The 16,122-nt window shown below is 33.4% G+C and overlaps 1 protein-coding gene across 1 annotated transcript; it reads left to right on the top strand.

Annotated features, from left to right (window-relative positions):
- Positions 1–3: 3 nt before the first annotated feature.
- On the top strand, positions 4–15,895 carry LOC123720462 (adenylosuccinate synthetase). The gene is made up of 10 exons (XM_045677073.1): positions 4–272; positions 2,817–2,919; positions 6,497–6,630; positions 8,306–8,451; positions 9,898–10,103; positions 11,062–11,216; positions 11,922–12,046; positions 12,304–12,430; positions 13,664–13,784; positions 14,051–15,895. The coding sequence occupies exons 1-10, from the start codon at positions 96–98 to the stop codon at positions 14,101–14,103; spliced, it is 1,347 nt and encodes a 448-aa protein (XP_045533029.1). The 5' UTR covers positions 4–95; the 3' UTR covers positions 14,104–15,895.
- Positions 15,896–16,122: the final 227 nt, after the last annotated feature.

The following is a 16,122-nucleotide window of genomic DNA, read 5'->3' as shown; positions in this document are numbered from 1 at the left end:
AGTCGGAAAAGTAAAAAAGAAACGTTTTTGCTCGTTAGCTGTTGCGCGCGCATGCCGCCTATCTTTGTCTAACGAAATCCACATTTCGTTGAAAAATGGCTTCGATCACGAATTCGAAGCATTCAGAAGTAAACGGCGATTGTGTTTATACTCCACCCAACATGCCGTCTAATAAAGTAACCGTTGTTTTGGGTGCACAGTGGGGCGACGAAGGAAAAGGCAAAGTTGTGGACCTATTAGCTTTGAATTCCGATATCGTGTGTCGGTGCCAGGTATTTATTTGTTTATTTAATCATTTAACTTGTAAACAATTTCTATAAATTGACACTAATTCTCTAAACGACACCAGACTATACATATGGTTCGTGTTCACTTATAATGTTTACATTATTATTTATTTTAAGGTTAGGTTAACACTTAATAAACCTTACTCTAAAGAGCCTATACAACTTTACCCATATTTTACTTAGAGAATTGTTGTTTTTGATAACGTAATAACGTTTTGTGACTATTGTTGTTTTTTCCGCTTAATTCTTTGGCGCTTTGCCAAATTCTTTGAAAACAATCTTTCGTATTTAAATTAACTCTGGCAAACTGTCTGAATTTCTTGATTTTCATTTTGTGTATATGTGTTATACTAATTCTTGTTCAATTACGTAACAATACAACAATTCCCGCGAACATTTACATATGGTTTTGATCATGTGATCCTGAATGATGTCAAGCGTATTAACGTTTTAAAACGTAAATAGCAGACATAAATAAAAACTGTGGATTTTTGCCAAGGCCTGGGTCATTTATTGTCATGGCCCCTGTTGTATTATTAGTTTTTATATACACTAATTGTCTATTGACAAATATTTTAGTGGTATCTGGTAGCCAACAGAAAGCTTTAAATTTTATTCTTGATAATTCTGGTTGCTAGAGTATTTTGTTGTCTTTTAGTCAGTGATTAATATAATTTCTAACTTACTAGTTATAAGTGGAATTAACAGATATCAATATAAATACAGAAATTTAGTATCTGTAATAGCCTTGAACATGATAACATGAAATGTAAAAAACTGCAAAATTTAGTTTGCTGTTAAATATGTTCAATTGTTTTAGTTAATAAAAAAAGTTAGCTAAAAAAATCCTGAAACTTTGGAATAAATGTATTTTAAAAACCTCATATTTGCTTTTTAAATTATGTTAATTAAAGATTAATTATTAAAATCTTCATTAACACAAATTCCCATAAAATAGAAAATTTTGTAAACCCTTAGAAATACACAAGTACAACTACAACTCTAAATTAAAAGAGTGTAATGTTGTATTATATGTTGTATAGATAAAAAGGGGCTGTTTTATAAAAATGCCTATGCTCAAGTCTTGCAAAGACTAAAAATAACATAAAGACATTGATATGAAAATTAATTATTTTTAGAGTTAGAGTACATATAAAATGATCATAGGCTATCTCTTAACTCTAACATACAGTTGTAAAGTAAGGTCTAGTAAAAAAATTATTAAAAGTGACTTATGATTTCCTAATGCTTGACAAAAACAACACAATACAATAGAAATGACCAAGGTCTTATTTCCATGGTACATTCATTTTATTGATGTATTGCTTAATAGTAAATTAAATTTATACAACATAATCATTTTTGAATACAGTAATAAATCTTGTTTATATTTTAATTTAGTTTTGATGATAGTGAGTTCTGACCTACTTAAAGATTTTAATAATAGTTGTACAATATATATTTTATTGATTAATATAAAATGAAATACCTATTTTTAAATTAATATGCTTGTATAACAAAATTAGTATTTATTGGTATTTTAATATGATCTATGAATCAAAAATATTGTAAGGGCCATTAGTTGAATGTTTAAAACCATTATTGGCTCTTTATGTCTTATAATTTTATTAACACATGAAAATTTACTGAACAATACATTGCTACATGCTTACAGTGCCTGTATTGTCCTACCATACTTTTGCAGTCATTTGGAAGGAAAGGTTAGGTGCCACTTTCAATACATGAAGCAACAATTCTCGTGGCCAGAGGTCTGATTACCTACATTGCAAGAAAAAATATTCCTTCTTTCCTTTAAAATAATTACATATGTATGAAAGAACTGAAAAATAGGAGTTTTGCTAGGACACCAGAGACTCACCATTCATGTGTTCCAATATTTCTAGTTTACATTAATTTTATTAGCCAGTGACAGCTATCTCACTGGTAACAATAAATTCAATATACAGAATCACAATATTATTTGACGAAATTAAAAATATATGTGGGTTAACAGAATATTTTGATAAGGGATCATTGAACTTTTATCAAAAGTGGGAATAAGAACTGTCTGCTGCGATAAGCTTATAAGAGTGTATAAACTCATATGAAACAACATGTAGACCAATTTTAAAAGGAAACCTAAATTTTAGTTTGATTAAATTCTTAGTAATATATATGTGCATAGATAATTATTGGGCAAAGTATATATTTATATCCTTAGGTCAGTGTATTTTTAGATTTTTTGGTCTTAGTTCAGTGTTACATTTCTAGTAAAACAACAATTTTATAAAGTAAATATTATACATGCATACATATTAGTATCTGTGATCATGTTTTAAGGAATCTGATATATATATATATATAAGATATCTGATGATCCGAGGATAATCTGAAACTTTATATGTGGTAGGTTACATATTTCCTGCAGCATATGTTTGGGTACACAAGTTTTGTTATTGCAAAAAAGATGATTTTCTGCTTAGAAGTCAAGGTAGGCAGGTATTGGTACTGATGTGTTACATTTTACAGGGTGGAAACAACGCTGGACATACAGTGGTTGTGGATGGGAAGGAATTCGACTTTCATCTACTTCCAAGTGGTATCATCAACCAAAAATGTACTTCGGTCATCGGTAAGCTGTTAAATGCATTCGCTACTCGCCCTTTGAAACCCTTATGTTTATCCAGCATAAATATGAGTTTGAAACTCGCAAAATCCCTCATGATGTTTATAAAAACCCAAGCTAATATCTGAGTCAATATTAATCGCTAGAATAAATTAGACTTCAATAAATGTATCCTATAACATTGTCCATAAATAATAAAAAATGTTTTATCAGTTTAATTATGGTTCTGAGCAAATTTTACTATGGATTACATTCCTTGTCATTAAGTCTAATCATATTGGACACAAGCTATAAAAATAAATACATTGGTTACGCTTGGATGATAATGTCCCCTTGAAGCGTCGCCAGTGGCGTGTGACGTGCATCCTATTCGCTATTCAATTATATATATGACGTATACATAATGTTTTTACGTACCCCCACTGTGGTAGGCGGGCTCTTAATTATAACAGGTGAATGGAAGTAGTTATTAGAATGGCTGATGCCAAATCAAATGGAATTTCATTCTTGGAATCATCATGTTATGAGTGTTCTATTTTTAAAATGATTGTACTGTTGTCAATGTTTTTTTTCTTAATACGAAGTGATTACATTTTGTATCAGAGAGCATTATTATTTCAGCGCGTCTTTAGTTTATAGCCTCTGAAAACGCAATAATATATTATAGGTATTAAAATGTTACATAGCATAATACGTTAGCACGTAAATTAATGGTAAATAAGGATATTGTGGTCTTTTCTTTTTTTATTATCGGCCAGTAGGCCTTCAGCGCATAACGTGTTTGACGTTTTACCTCTAGCATCGGCCACATTACTCACGATGCTACCCTTTATAGAAAGAGAAAGACCTAAAAAGTCCATACGAGCGTAGAGATTTTCCTGGGAGTTCAAAGATTTCCCTACTTAGGACAAACATGTACTATTGTATTGTACATGTACATTTTGTTTTTATATTGTATCTAGTGAGTAATGCTTTACCCTCTAGGCTAACGCAGCTCAATACTGAGAATGATGAAAAGCAAAAAAATTTACTAGCGTTTCAGCGTTAAGGGCCGTAAAGTATTAGGTACGTTTTACGTTTATTTTACATCGCGTAAACGACGGAGGATAAAATAGTTTTCGCTCCTTACAAAGCAAACTCCTATGTCATAGAAGATATACTGCAACATGTTTTATCTTACAATATCTTGAAGTGTGCAGTAAACACGTGAGTCAATGATGCGGGCATAGAACAGTGATAAGACCGAATTCATATAATCAGTGTTACGTTTTGTTACCATACTAAACTTTGTAAACCTATAAAGTAGACTTGTGCTTTTGTTGCTATGGTTACTATGCTTCTTGTATCTGTAATCGTTTAATAATGAGGCGGTATGTTACCTTGATTATTTTGCATATCTTTAAAACTTTTTTATAGATACATATTTGAAATAAAAGTTACTCAAGCGATCTCAATATTTATTGACTGTAAATAACCTAATAGTTGTAAAATAGTGCATATCACTCATTAACAATCGTTAATCGAACACGATCAATAAGTATCTCTAATGATAGCGTAAAAAAAATAGTTTTTCTTAGAATTGTGTGTTACAGAAATTCAATATCAATTCAATATTCATAAATTTTAATCTATGTATATTTATGTCGTAGTACTTGAGCTACTTATGATTATATTAAACTACTGGTTATGGTATAACGCGTTACAGTAGGTATTGACTGAGATAATAATCTTAGTAACAGATTTAGTATTTAATCTGTTTTCTTAGGTTTTCCGTGGCACCACCATCTTATTTGTATTCTTTGTCTATTTTAGCATAATTTAGATCTTATTAAAATCAATATTGGCGTATACACTTAGCACTAACAACAACATTAAAATCTAAATAATAAGTTAAAATGCCGGCAACACTTGCGAGCCCTCTGGCATTAGGCCATGGGCGGCGATAACACTTAAAATTAGGTACGCCTTCAATTTGTCCCCTATGTCCTATATATTTTGTATATATCTATATCCTTTGTCATTCTTGTGTATATATATTTTCCTAAAGGCAGAGTGTATTTTAATGTATTAAATCGATTAGACATTCACAATCGTCAAGGTAGATTAGATAGTCATCCCACGCACTAAATGACAGTTGTATGTCATACTTGACTCCATATCATGGATATTTGCGTTCTATTAGGACCTAAAATTGCTTTAATAAAACTACTAAATACAGGTTAAAATCTCATTAAAAAAAAAAAACAGTCGCCTGGCTCTGGGCCTCAGTATTCTGGATTTTGTTTCATGATCATTTGTCTAATAGGTAAATAGGTGATCAGCCTGCGGTGCCTGACACACGCTGTCTTTTTTGGAGGGTTTATTAAATGTCTGTGTATGATGAAAGTCCATTGGGGCCGGGGATCGAACCTACGAGTTAAGGGATGAGAGTCGCACGCTAAAGCCACTAGGCCAACACTGCCGTGACAGTATTCACATAGTATTGTGTATTTAATGTTAGACCATTGAGACGCATTTTGTAAATTTCTAATATTGAAGATATTTAGTAGAACTTCGAACGTAGATATTAGCTATTGTATCTGATCGCATGTAACAATCAACCTAAATAATAATGCCCTTAAATTAGCATAAATTTTAATACAAACAGTATGATTGAATGGAGATGATTATAAAGTAATTTCTCGTACCTGTCGTGTATCGGTACGGAGGTTTTTTCCGTGACATGATTTAAGTTCGCTAGGAAAGTTTTTAAATTTCGAATTGTCCTACAAGGTCTTTTATTTATTAGAGAATTTATCGTAGTAGGTAACGATTTTTTTTTAATGATTTCGACAGGTAGTTCGCTCGTATCTGAGGGTCGATGAGACTCCAGTGGGAATTTTGATATTAACTTGGGAGTCATACTCATAGTTATGTCTCTATTCTAAATCTTGCTATTAGTGTTTCACCTGTGCAGATCCTGCTTAAGATGCCTTAAGAAAACGGATCGACTCTTTTAACTACTCTTTCTTATTTTTCTATCAAAGTCTGTCTACGCTGTGATGAATAAAGACAGATGACTTTAGTCAAATAGTGGAATTCAGATTCTGGTTCTGTGGTAAAGAACGTCAATTATCGATATTTATTGCCACAGAATTGAATTTATTATGACTAAACAGAACAGTGTTGGCCTAGTGGCTTCAGCGTGCGACTCTCATCCCTGAGGTCGTAGGTTCGATCCCCTGCTGTGCTCCAATGGATTTTCTTTCTATGTGCCCGTTTAACATTAGCTCGAACGGTGAAGGAAAACATCGTGAGAAAACCGGCTTGCCTTAGACCCAAAAAGTCGACGGTGTGTGTCAGGAACAGAAAGCTGATCACCTACTTGCCTATTCAATTCACAAACGATCATGAAACAGATACAGAAATCTGAGGCCCAGACCTAAAAAGGTTGCAGCGCCATTGATTTTTTTTTAAATAAACGTATTATATCTGCCTCCTTGGTTTTTGTCGACGTCAAAATGGTTTTTTTTTAATATTCGGCCTTTGCAGCTACTATTTACTAAGCCCAACGGTCATATTGTAATTTAGTTTAACATTATAGGCAATGGTGTTGTCATCCACCTACCTGGACTATTCGAAGAGCTGAAGAAGAACGAGCTGAAGGGCATGGGAGGTTGGCAGGACCGACTCATTATTTCAGATCGTGCGCACCTGGTTTTCGATGTTCATCAGCAGGTAATTATGTCATCTTAACGGAGAGCATTCAGTAGTGATTTTTATGATGGCTTTGGTTGAAGAATCTTAATCAATTGGTTAACTTAAGTGAAGTATAATCCACGCCTTCCACTGCGAGCTGAACGGACCCATTACGGACTCCGCTATACTCGTAATGATAATTTTCATACATGATGTCTCCGCTTTGGTGGAAGCACATGTATTCATTAGGGTAAGTTTCGGAGTCGTGACTTATTGCTTAATGTTACTCCCACGTCAAAATTATTATACGGGAGTCGCCAAATCGCAAGATTTGTTAATGAACTACCGCTACCTAAAAGATGAGTCATTTTAAAAATATATATAACAATTTTATTTAAGTGCTGCCAGCCAGTAATAATTAAACAATTAAGATTTGTGTTTGGCTATTACTATTACGTAAGCACTATTGGGGGGGTGGGGGGTTTTCTATTATTTTCTTATTTGGCGATTACGTCAGCAGTAATTGTTCACTTATATACACATATTACCCACACATTGTCTATGCTTGAGAACGAATTGCATTTTCGAGGATTCCTTACAAAAAATATTACGTTTATGTACTTTTATTTTTGAGAGCTTTGCTTACTTATGCTGACAGGTGGGGGGGGGGGGGGACATTGCATTAAATCTGCTTACGTAATACTTGAACGGTACCTAACACATAAATATACAGTATTTAAAATATTCTTAACGTTTAATAATAATTCAAAATAGATAAATAAAACTAATTTAAAACAGTTTGTGCGCCTTTAATGCTGGCAGGATTTCCTCGCCGTCAAGAAATATGGGTCACAACTCTGATACCCTTAGAGAATCCGAGCCGTACCTCAGAGCCTTCTGGTAGAAGATACATTTAATGAGTTTGTTTAATTAACTAGACTATTGTGTTGTTGTTAAAATGACATACCCGTATATTTTTAACGTGCCTAACACGAAACAATAGTATTGAAGCGGGAAGGTAAACTTCTTTAATTAAAAAAAATAAAATTAATACATATTCCTAAAACACTGTACATTGCAGTTATGTTTAGTTAAAAATAATTTATTCTTAGTTTTAGCTTTTTAGCGTTAGCGTAATTTATTTTTTGTAAATTCGATCCCGGCTGTTAAGCAAGCCTTTCTGTCTATATGCCAATTTAACACTTGGTAGTGCAGGATAAAATTCGACATTACTTGACTACCAAATAAACGAGAGCGTGGGACAAGTCCCTATTAGAAAAACAAAATGTTTAAGAAACAAATACCTGTGGCGCCATTGATAGTTGTCGTTAATTTTATTAATTATTTTCGTATTTTCTATTATTTGTTATTATATATAAATAATAGAAAATACATAATACTACTATAATAATACTTATTAACAAATAATACACGATATCAGTGTGAAGCGTGACAGTTGAACATTACTTTATTTGCCATAGCATAACGAATATCAGTTTAATATGGACAATGGTTATAATTATAAGAACTGATTAATATGATAGTTTTATTCAAACATATATAAGTGCCTTATAAAAAAAAGTACAGATGTAAACGCGAATTTATTACACAATTACACGTTTCAGTCATGGAGAACGATTAACGTTGAAGGAATTTGTTTAAACTAAATATATACAATCAAAAAGTATTTAAATGAAAAAAATGTATCACGCAGGTTGATGGTCTCCAAGAGGCGGAAAAGGGTAAAAACTCCCTCGGCACAACCAAAAAGGGAATTGGTCCAACTTACTCCTCAAAGGCAACAAGAAATGGTATCAGAATTGGCGACCTCTTGGGCGATTTCAATATGTTTGAGGAAAAGTGAGTATTATTTATTTCATCATCATCAATGGTCCTACAGCCCCTTGTGGGCCTTTGCCTCCTCAAGTACACTTCCCCATCGCAATATATCCAGTGTTTCCCGCTTTCAATTGCGAACCCCTATTGTTTCGTGATCCTTCACAACTCCATCCCTCGGCAGCCTGGTTATCTGGTTTTCTCTTGCCCCGGGTTCTGAGTTCAGTAAGGACCTTGGGGTTCTGTCGTTCGCCATTCGGTGCACATGTTCCTGCCACTTGAGCCTGATGCACTTTATGATGCGTTGGCGTCGTCTAGGATGTTATAAAGTTCTTTATTGTAGCGAATACGCCAAACACCGTCGTCGCAAACTCGACCAAAGATTCCTGCGCTCGAAAATAAGGAGAGAAATCTTGATCGGGAAATATCTACGAAGGCCACAGTAGCAGCGATTTGCCAGATTATTTATTTACGCTTTAACAAAACATAAGCCGAATGCAACAGTTGTGTTAGTCAAGTTCGAACCCCATTTGACTTACTATTTTCGCTTTGTACGTGTGAACGAAAACATCGTGAGGAAATCGACATGTCTTAGACCCAAAATATCGGTATATGGTGATAAAGTATACCGTTCTACTTGCCAATTAAAAAAACAAATAATCACGAAACAACGATATCTGACATGCAAGAGCTGTAGCTGTAGTTTTGTTCTTTGAATTTCACAATTTTTAAGCGATATTTTCCTTAAGAATCTCTTCCTAAATGCTGATTACATTTGCTACTTTTTAATACGTTTTTAGCATTCTTTTTCCAAGAAATCTAAAAAACACGCATTTCGCAAATGTGAATTTGCTATGCTATAAAGCACGCAAATTTTTTTTTATCGTTATCTGTGGTTTAAAAAAAGTGCGGTTATTAAATTGTGCATTAAAATGGCGTTGCAAGTGAAGTGGACACGGACAAGTGGAAACATGCCTGCTTATGGGATTCGTGCAGTGAAACTTATAAAAACAAAATTCTTAGAGATAATGCATATGCAGACATTGAAAAAACTTTAAACATAAATATAAATGATGTGAAACTAACTAAACTAAACTAATTAGAAATCCCATATTTTCTACTTAGCATAGCAAATGTATATCGGCATCTTAATTAGCACCCCTTTAGTTTAGCATGCTAAAAAAACCATGCTAATTAGCACGGAATTTATAGCAAATGTAAATCATCCTTAAGAAAGAATTCCTTAAGCGATCTCAAGAATATTCTATAGTACAGTGTAAAATAGACAAATTGAATTAAAATTTACTCATGTTAGTGAGATACTGCAAACGAAAATGAAGATAGTCTTATCTAATGTATAGATGTATGTGTTTTTTATCACCGAATTGACAATTTACTCAAAAGGCGTAAAACATTTTACATTGGGCTAAAGTTATTTCGAAAAAGACTTCTATACATTTTTTATTCCAGATTCCGAACACTGGCGGAAACGTACAAACGTATGTTTCCCTCATTGGAGGTGGATATTGAAGGTGAACTGATCAAGTACAAGGAGTATGCTAATAAAATACGACCCCTGGTGAAAGATACGGTGACGTATTTGCACAAGGAGATCAGCAGTGGAAGGAAAGTGCTGGTCGAAGGCGCCAATGCCGCCATGCTGGATATTGATTTTGGTATGTTTCGAAATGCCAAATACTGCGCAATATAGAAGGAATTCACTCTATAATTATCATACCTACGCAAATATACATACGATTGTTTTGCTATTTTTGCCTTCGTTTAAATTTTTATACAGTTGCTCTTGTATATTATACTCATTAACTCGCTATGTTTCTGTACCTTGAAAGAGTATAAGTTGCAATGCCCTACCATCGTCCGTCGTTCAATAACTGAACATATTTGAAGACATTGAAAGAAAACACTTTTTAACCGGTTTGAAGCTATGTATTATTATAAATTTATAATTATTTTACATATTTTTTTCCGACGATTTATAATAATACATAGCTTCAATCCGGTTACAAAGTGTTTTCTTTCAATGTGTAAAAGCTATGTTAACAAAAGATAATATGTGGACACTACGTGGAACCAACTGCCCACAAAAGTATTTCAGAATCAATTTCACTTAGGGTTTCACAAGAAAATAACGTTTTAATTCAAAACATAATGTGAGACTAATACTACTCTAAACATCTCTTGATAAATTTATAGGCACGTACCCCTACGTGACGTCATCGAATCGCAAGACTAACACTACTCTAAACATCTTTCAATAAATTTATAGGGACGTACCCCTACGTGACGTCATCGCATCGCAAGACTAACACTACTCTAAACATCTTTCAATAAATTTATAGGGACGTACCCCTACGTGACGTCATCGCATCGCAAGACTAACACTACTCTAAACATCTCTTAATAAATTTATAGGCATGTACCCCTACGTGACGTCATCGAATCGCAAGACTACTCTAAACATCTCTTAATAAATTTATAGGCATGTACCCCTACGTGACGTCATCGAATCGCAAGACTACTCTAAACATCTCTTAATAAATTTATAGGCATGTACCCCTACGTGACGTCATCGAATCGCAAGACTACTCTAAACATCTCTTAATAAATTTATAGGCACGTACCCCTACGTGACGTCATCGAATTGCAGTATAGGAGGGGTTTGTACGGGCCTTGGACTTCCGCCGAAACTAATTGGCGAAGTACTGGGAGTTGTGAAAGCATACACAACAAGGGTCGGAGATGGGCCCTTCCCCACAGAGCTGCATGATGTGAGTTATTTTTAGTATCATAACGGAGATATATTTATGTACGCGAGTACTACACAATAATATTAACCTGAATTAATAATTGTATACAGTCAGAATCTGTTATAATAATAATAATAATTTATTGCAAGAATGTGGTGCAAAAAGGTTGTACAATAGTAGTTTCGCATATTCTGCCATACAATGGCGCGCAAATTTGTCTTTAAAGGAGTTATACATTTTACGTTATTAGTCATATGAATTGGTCAATTCTTATATTATTTGTATCGAACATATGTTATTAAATTTATATCAACTACAGTGTTTCACGCAAATTTTCAATTATTGAATAATACATTTTATCCAAAATCAATACACTAAGTCGACTTTTAAAGACTCTAGTCGGAAGATCTTTTAATTCTTTTGGTAAATTATTGTAAACCCTAATAGCCATACAAAAGCTGTTTTTTCTAAACAGTTCCAGATTGATTTTTGACACATCCAATTTCTCCCCCTGTCTACTTCTTACTTCGACTTCTACATTCGACTTATAACGTCATCGTAGGGACTACTAATATTTGGTCTTAAAAGCTGATAGTCGTAACTGCCAATGGCGTTGTTATTAAGTACCTAATACAATAGAATTCAGCTGGGACCTTCTATGTATATGTGTATATATATATTAAAAAGTTGTAAGCTGTAGATATTAAAAGTTTTGTTGATTTTCAGGAAACGGGCAGGTTATTACAAGATCGTGGACATGAGTACGGTGTGACCACGAAGCGGCTGCGGCGCTGTGGCTGGCTTGACCTCGTCGTGGTCAAATATACCGCCACGGTCAATGGATATACCTCGTGAGATATTTTTGCAGACATTATAAAAGTATTTTAATAACAGGTTAAGGCGAAACAATTTGTTACATTATTACACTAAAGGATTTCCGAAGTCGTTAATAAAAAGCCGGCAACGCACTTGCGTGCCTTCTGGGTGTGTTAATGTGTGGCAGTATCGCTATCATAAGATGTGCATCCTGCTTCTTAGCCCACAACAATTAAATAATTTCTATTAGTACAACGTGCATTATAGATGTTTAGATTTTTTATCTTTACAGATTGTGCCTAACGAAACTAGACATACTGGACACGTTGGAAGAAATCAAAGTGGGTGTGGCTTATAAGCTTAATGGGAAAAAGCTCGACTACTTTCCGTCATCGATGCCCGAGCTTAGCTCTGTTGAGGTATAATAATTTTTAAGTATTCTATAATATATTTATATAATTTTTACTAAGAAAATACTTTACTACAAAGATTTGTTCGATTAGTGATGATGCATCTTGCTTCCAAAGTGAAAAAATACTTTATGGTGTTATTGCCGGCTGCAGGATCAGTGCGTTCCTCTGTTATTTGCTAAAAACCAAATTTTGTATGTATATTTATAATTAAAAGAATATATATCGATCCAGTTGCCTATCAAAATTTGGCCGCTTGTATTTTTGATTGATTTTTGGGAAATCATTTCGTTCGATTGTTTTTTTTTAAATAAAATATGTATATGTAGATGCATTACGGCAAATTACATAAAGATTTTAAAAAATCACGGTAGCCGTTGCGCACCTATTCGCAGCTAGGTATCATTTCTATACATTTATGAATTATATATCAAATTAAAGTTAATTTTTCAATTAATTCCTAATTAAATCTGGTCTCAAAAAAATGTTGCTGGCTAAATATTTAAGGTAGAGTGAAAGAGGATTAACGTGTAACATCATTTGTCAGACGAGGACAGCGATTGGCGTGCAACGCTTTTAAGCCATTGCGCATGCAACTTGGTAGATATATATTCTCCTAATACAAATTTGGTTTTTAGCAAATAACAAATGAACGCACTGATCCTGCAGCCGGTTCTCGTATTATTATTACTTGTTCAATAACGTCAAAGCCATTAATTTTTTTTTAAATTTAAGATTCGTATAAAGCAAGTCGATATCTCTATTTATGATTCGTATGAGCTAATAATAAGGACCACTATTACTATTATTATTAAGTAGTGGTAATAATACAGCATTGTCAGCAGTGTTGGCCTAGTGGCTTCTGCGTGCGACGCTCATCCTTGAGGTAGTAGGTTCGATCCCCGACTGTGCACCAATGGATTTTCTTTCTATGTGCGCATTTAACATTCGCTCGAACGGTGAAGGAAAACATCGCGAGGAATCCGGCTTGCCTTAGACCCAAAAGGTTGACTGCGTGCGTCAGGCACAGAAGGCTGATCGCCTACTTGCCTATTCGATTTACAAATGATCATGAAACAGATACATAAACCTGAGGCCCAGACCTAAAAAAGGTTTTAGCTCCATTGATTTATTTTTTATTAATACAGCATTCTAATGGTGTAAGTTTTTTTAGTACCGACAAAACTGTGAACAATATTCTTTAATTTATTTTTTGTTCTATTAAAGTAAATTGGTTTTCAGGTGGAGTACATAACAGTACCGGGCTGGACATGCAGCACAGCGGCGATACGGGAGCTCAAACATTTGCCAGCGCAGGCGCATCGCTACGTCAATATAATACAGGAGTACTTACAGATACCTGGTATGTATGCACATTCTATTGGGAAATAATAAAAATAGTAATTATAATTAGTAAAAAAGCAAGATTACATAAAGTCATATATCCATTATTGCCTTTGACCTTCACCTTTCACCTTGATCCATGGTATGCAGCGGACACATCTGAGTCTATTTCATAGATTTTTCTTAAGCAAGTGAATGTTGCCTTTATGCCATTAATGGAATCGAATTCGCATAAAGTTTAACTGTTATAAGCCCGTAAGTATTAATAAAATATCTTTTTTGCAGTAAAATACATTGGAGTGGGTCAAGGCAGGGAATCCGTTATTAATGTGGCGTAATTTCATAGTTTACGTACTCGTACGTACGTCACGTACAAAGCGTACGTTGTATCTGTTTTAATAACTCTATCAAATGCAGAAATGCATTTATTATTATCATTTTGTGTTAGCATCCCGTTTTATGACGTTAAAAAGTTATTGTAACAGATGCAGCGTCGGTTTTTTAGCTAAATATACATTTGTGGACGCAGCGATTAACTCGAATTTTAAAATATTTTTGAAGTTTAAACAAGCAATCATTGTTTTATCTGTATTTTTTTAAAAATGACTCGATTTTTTATTGGTTTTTGACATCGCTGCGTTTAGATTCTTATCAAATTATGGGCTTCTAGAATTGTATTTTGTTAGTTGAAAAATCATATTATATATGATAGAAAATATCTATATTGATCGCAAATGGAAATAAATGTTTGTCCTATACCATATATAAGAGGACTAATAAATGTGATTTTTAAGTCCAAGACTTAGATAATCGTTAAATAAGATCATTAAGTAGCATATACAGTATTTTTTTTATTTTATTTGTAACTTATGGCCTCGAATGCCTAACCATAAGTACCATTTAAGGTATAGGCCCTGCACACACAAACGGCATACGTGATTTTTTTTTAATGTTTTACTACTTATAGCTAAGATTCATAGACAAGTTCCAGTGTGAACTATCGGATTCTTACAGTATATAAAAAAATGGGGTTTTGTCGTGTCCATTGATTGCGGTAACATTTTGCTATAATTATTATTGTCCCATGAGTGGAATGTAGGAAAACAAACGTAAGAAATCTGAATGGTCGAAAATCTACAGCCTGGCCGAAAAGCACATGTCACTGAACAATTAGAAAATTGATTGGCATTACGCATGTTTTCATTTTATATGGAGAAAAAAAAACACGTTACTCTGCATGCAACGCGTTATTTGATGCGATTCTTAAGGAGGGTATATGCAACTGATTTAGGCGAGAATGCAACTGTACTTAACATGCAAGCTGAAATATATTTTGGAATTATCTTGTTGAAATTTTTATTGAAGATTTAATAATTCGTAAACATTATCTTTTGATGTCAATTTTCTACACTGGTGCTTAATCTTAAGCTATATTTACATTACCGTCTTTCATTATTGTCTGAACAATATAACTATAACATTGTTTTTCGTATTGAAACCAGATTATAGACTAGCTGAATTTCGGTGTAAGCTACGAGCTTATTTCGTACTTTCTACGCAAAACAGTATTGGTGTAATAAACGTTCCTAAATTGTTAATCAATAGACTTTGTATGCTTCAATATATTTCATACATTTTATAACAATTCCTTATTTATAGAAACCGAAAAAAACTGGGTTAATCTTGACGTTATATTATTGAGTACTTAAAGGGCTAAGATTTTTCACTTCTTTACACTGTAATTAAATAGTTTTAAAAAAAATCTTGATCAATACATGCTAAAGTCTAAAAATCTGTATGTTTATAATATATACGGTTTACAATATATATTGTATCAGGTCTCGCGTCTAATTCGTTTTATAATAACTAAAGGGATCGCTATATTAAATGTTTTGAGGGTAGAATAAAAATCTTAATTATTTCTTGTTTTATATAGCTGTAATTGAGCACAAATTTTGTTTGTCTTGTTCATTTTTCATAGAATTTTTCCCATTCCAAAGAATTGTATTTTTTTTATGAATCATCGTTTTCTCTTTTACATTCTTTCTATGTGTGTTTTATGTGATATCTATTTTAATTGTAAATATTTAATTACAGTTACTATTCGAATAAATAATGGTTTATTCTTTTACTGTGTTGTTTTTTATACCTGAACGGATACTAGGTCATTGGGATGCTTTTAAATTTAAACAATAGAGGATAATAGTTTCACCTTATGTTTACTCTCGAAAAAAAAAAATGCTAATTACGAAAGCCCGAGTGCCTTGGCTCGTCCCTATATATTAATTCTGTGCTAATGACACTAATATTTATTGTGTCAAACAGTGAAAGGCCTTGAGGACTGAATTACGAACCGT

This window comes from Pieris brassicae, chromosome 2, assembly GCF_905147105.1.
Source record: "Pieris brassicae chromosome 2, ilPieBrab1.1, whole genome shotgun sequence".
NCBI lineage: Eukaryota > Metazoa > Arthropoda > Insecta > Lepidoptera > Pieridae > Pieris > Pieris brassicae.
This window is presented reverse-complemented; position numbering and strand designations above follow the sequence as displayed.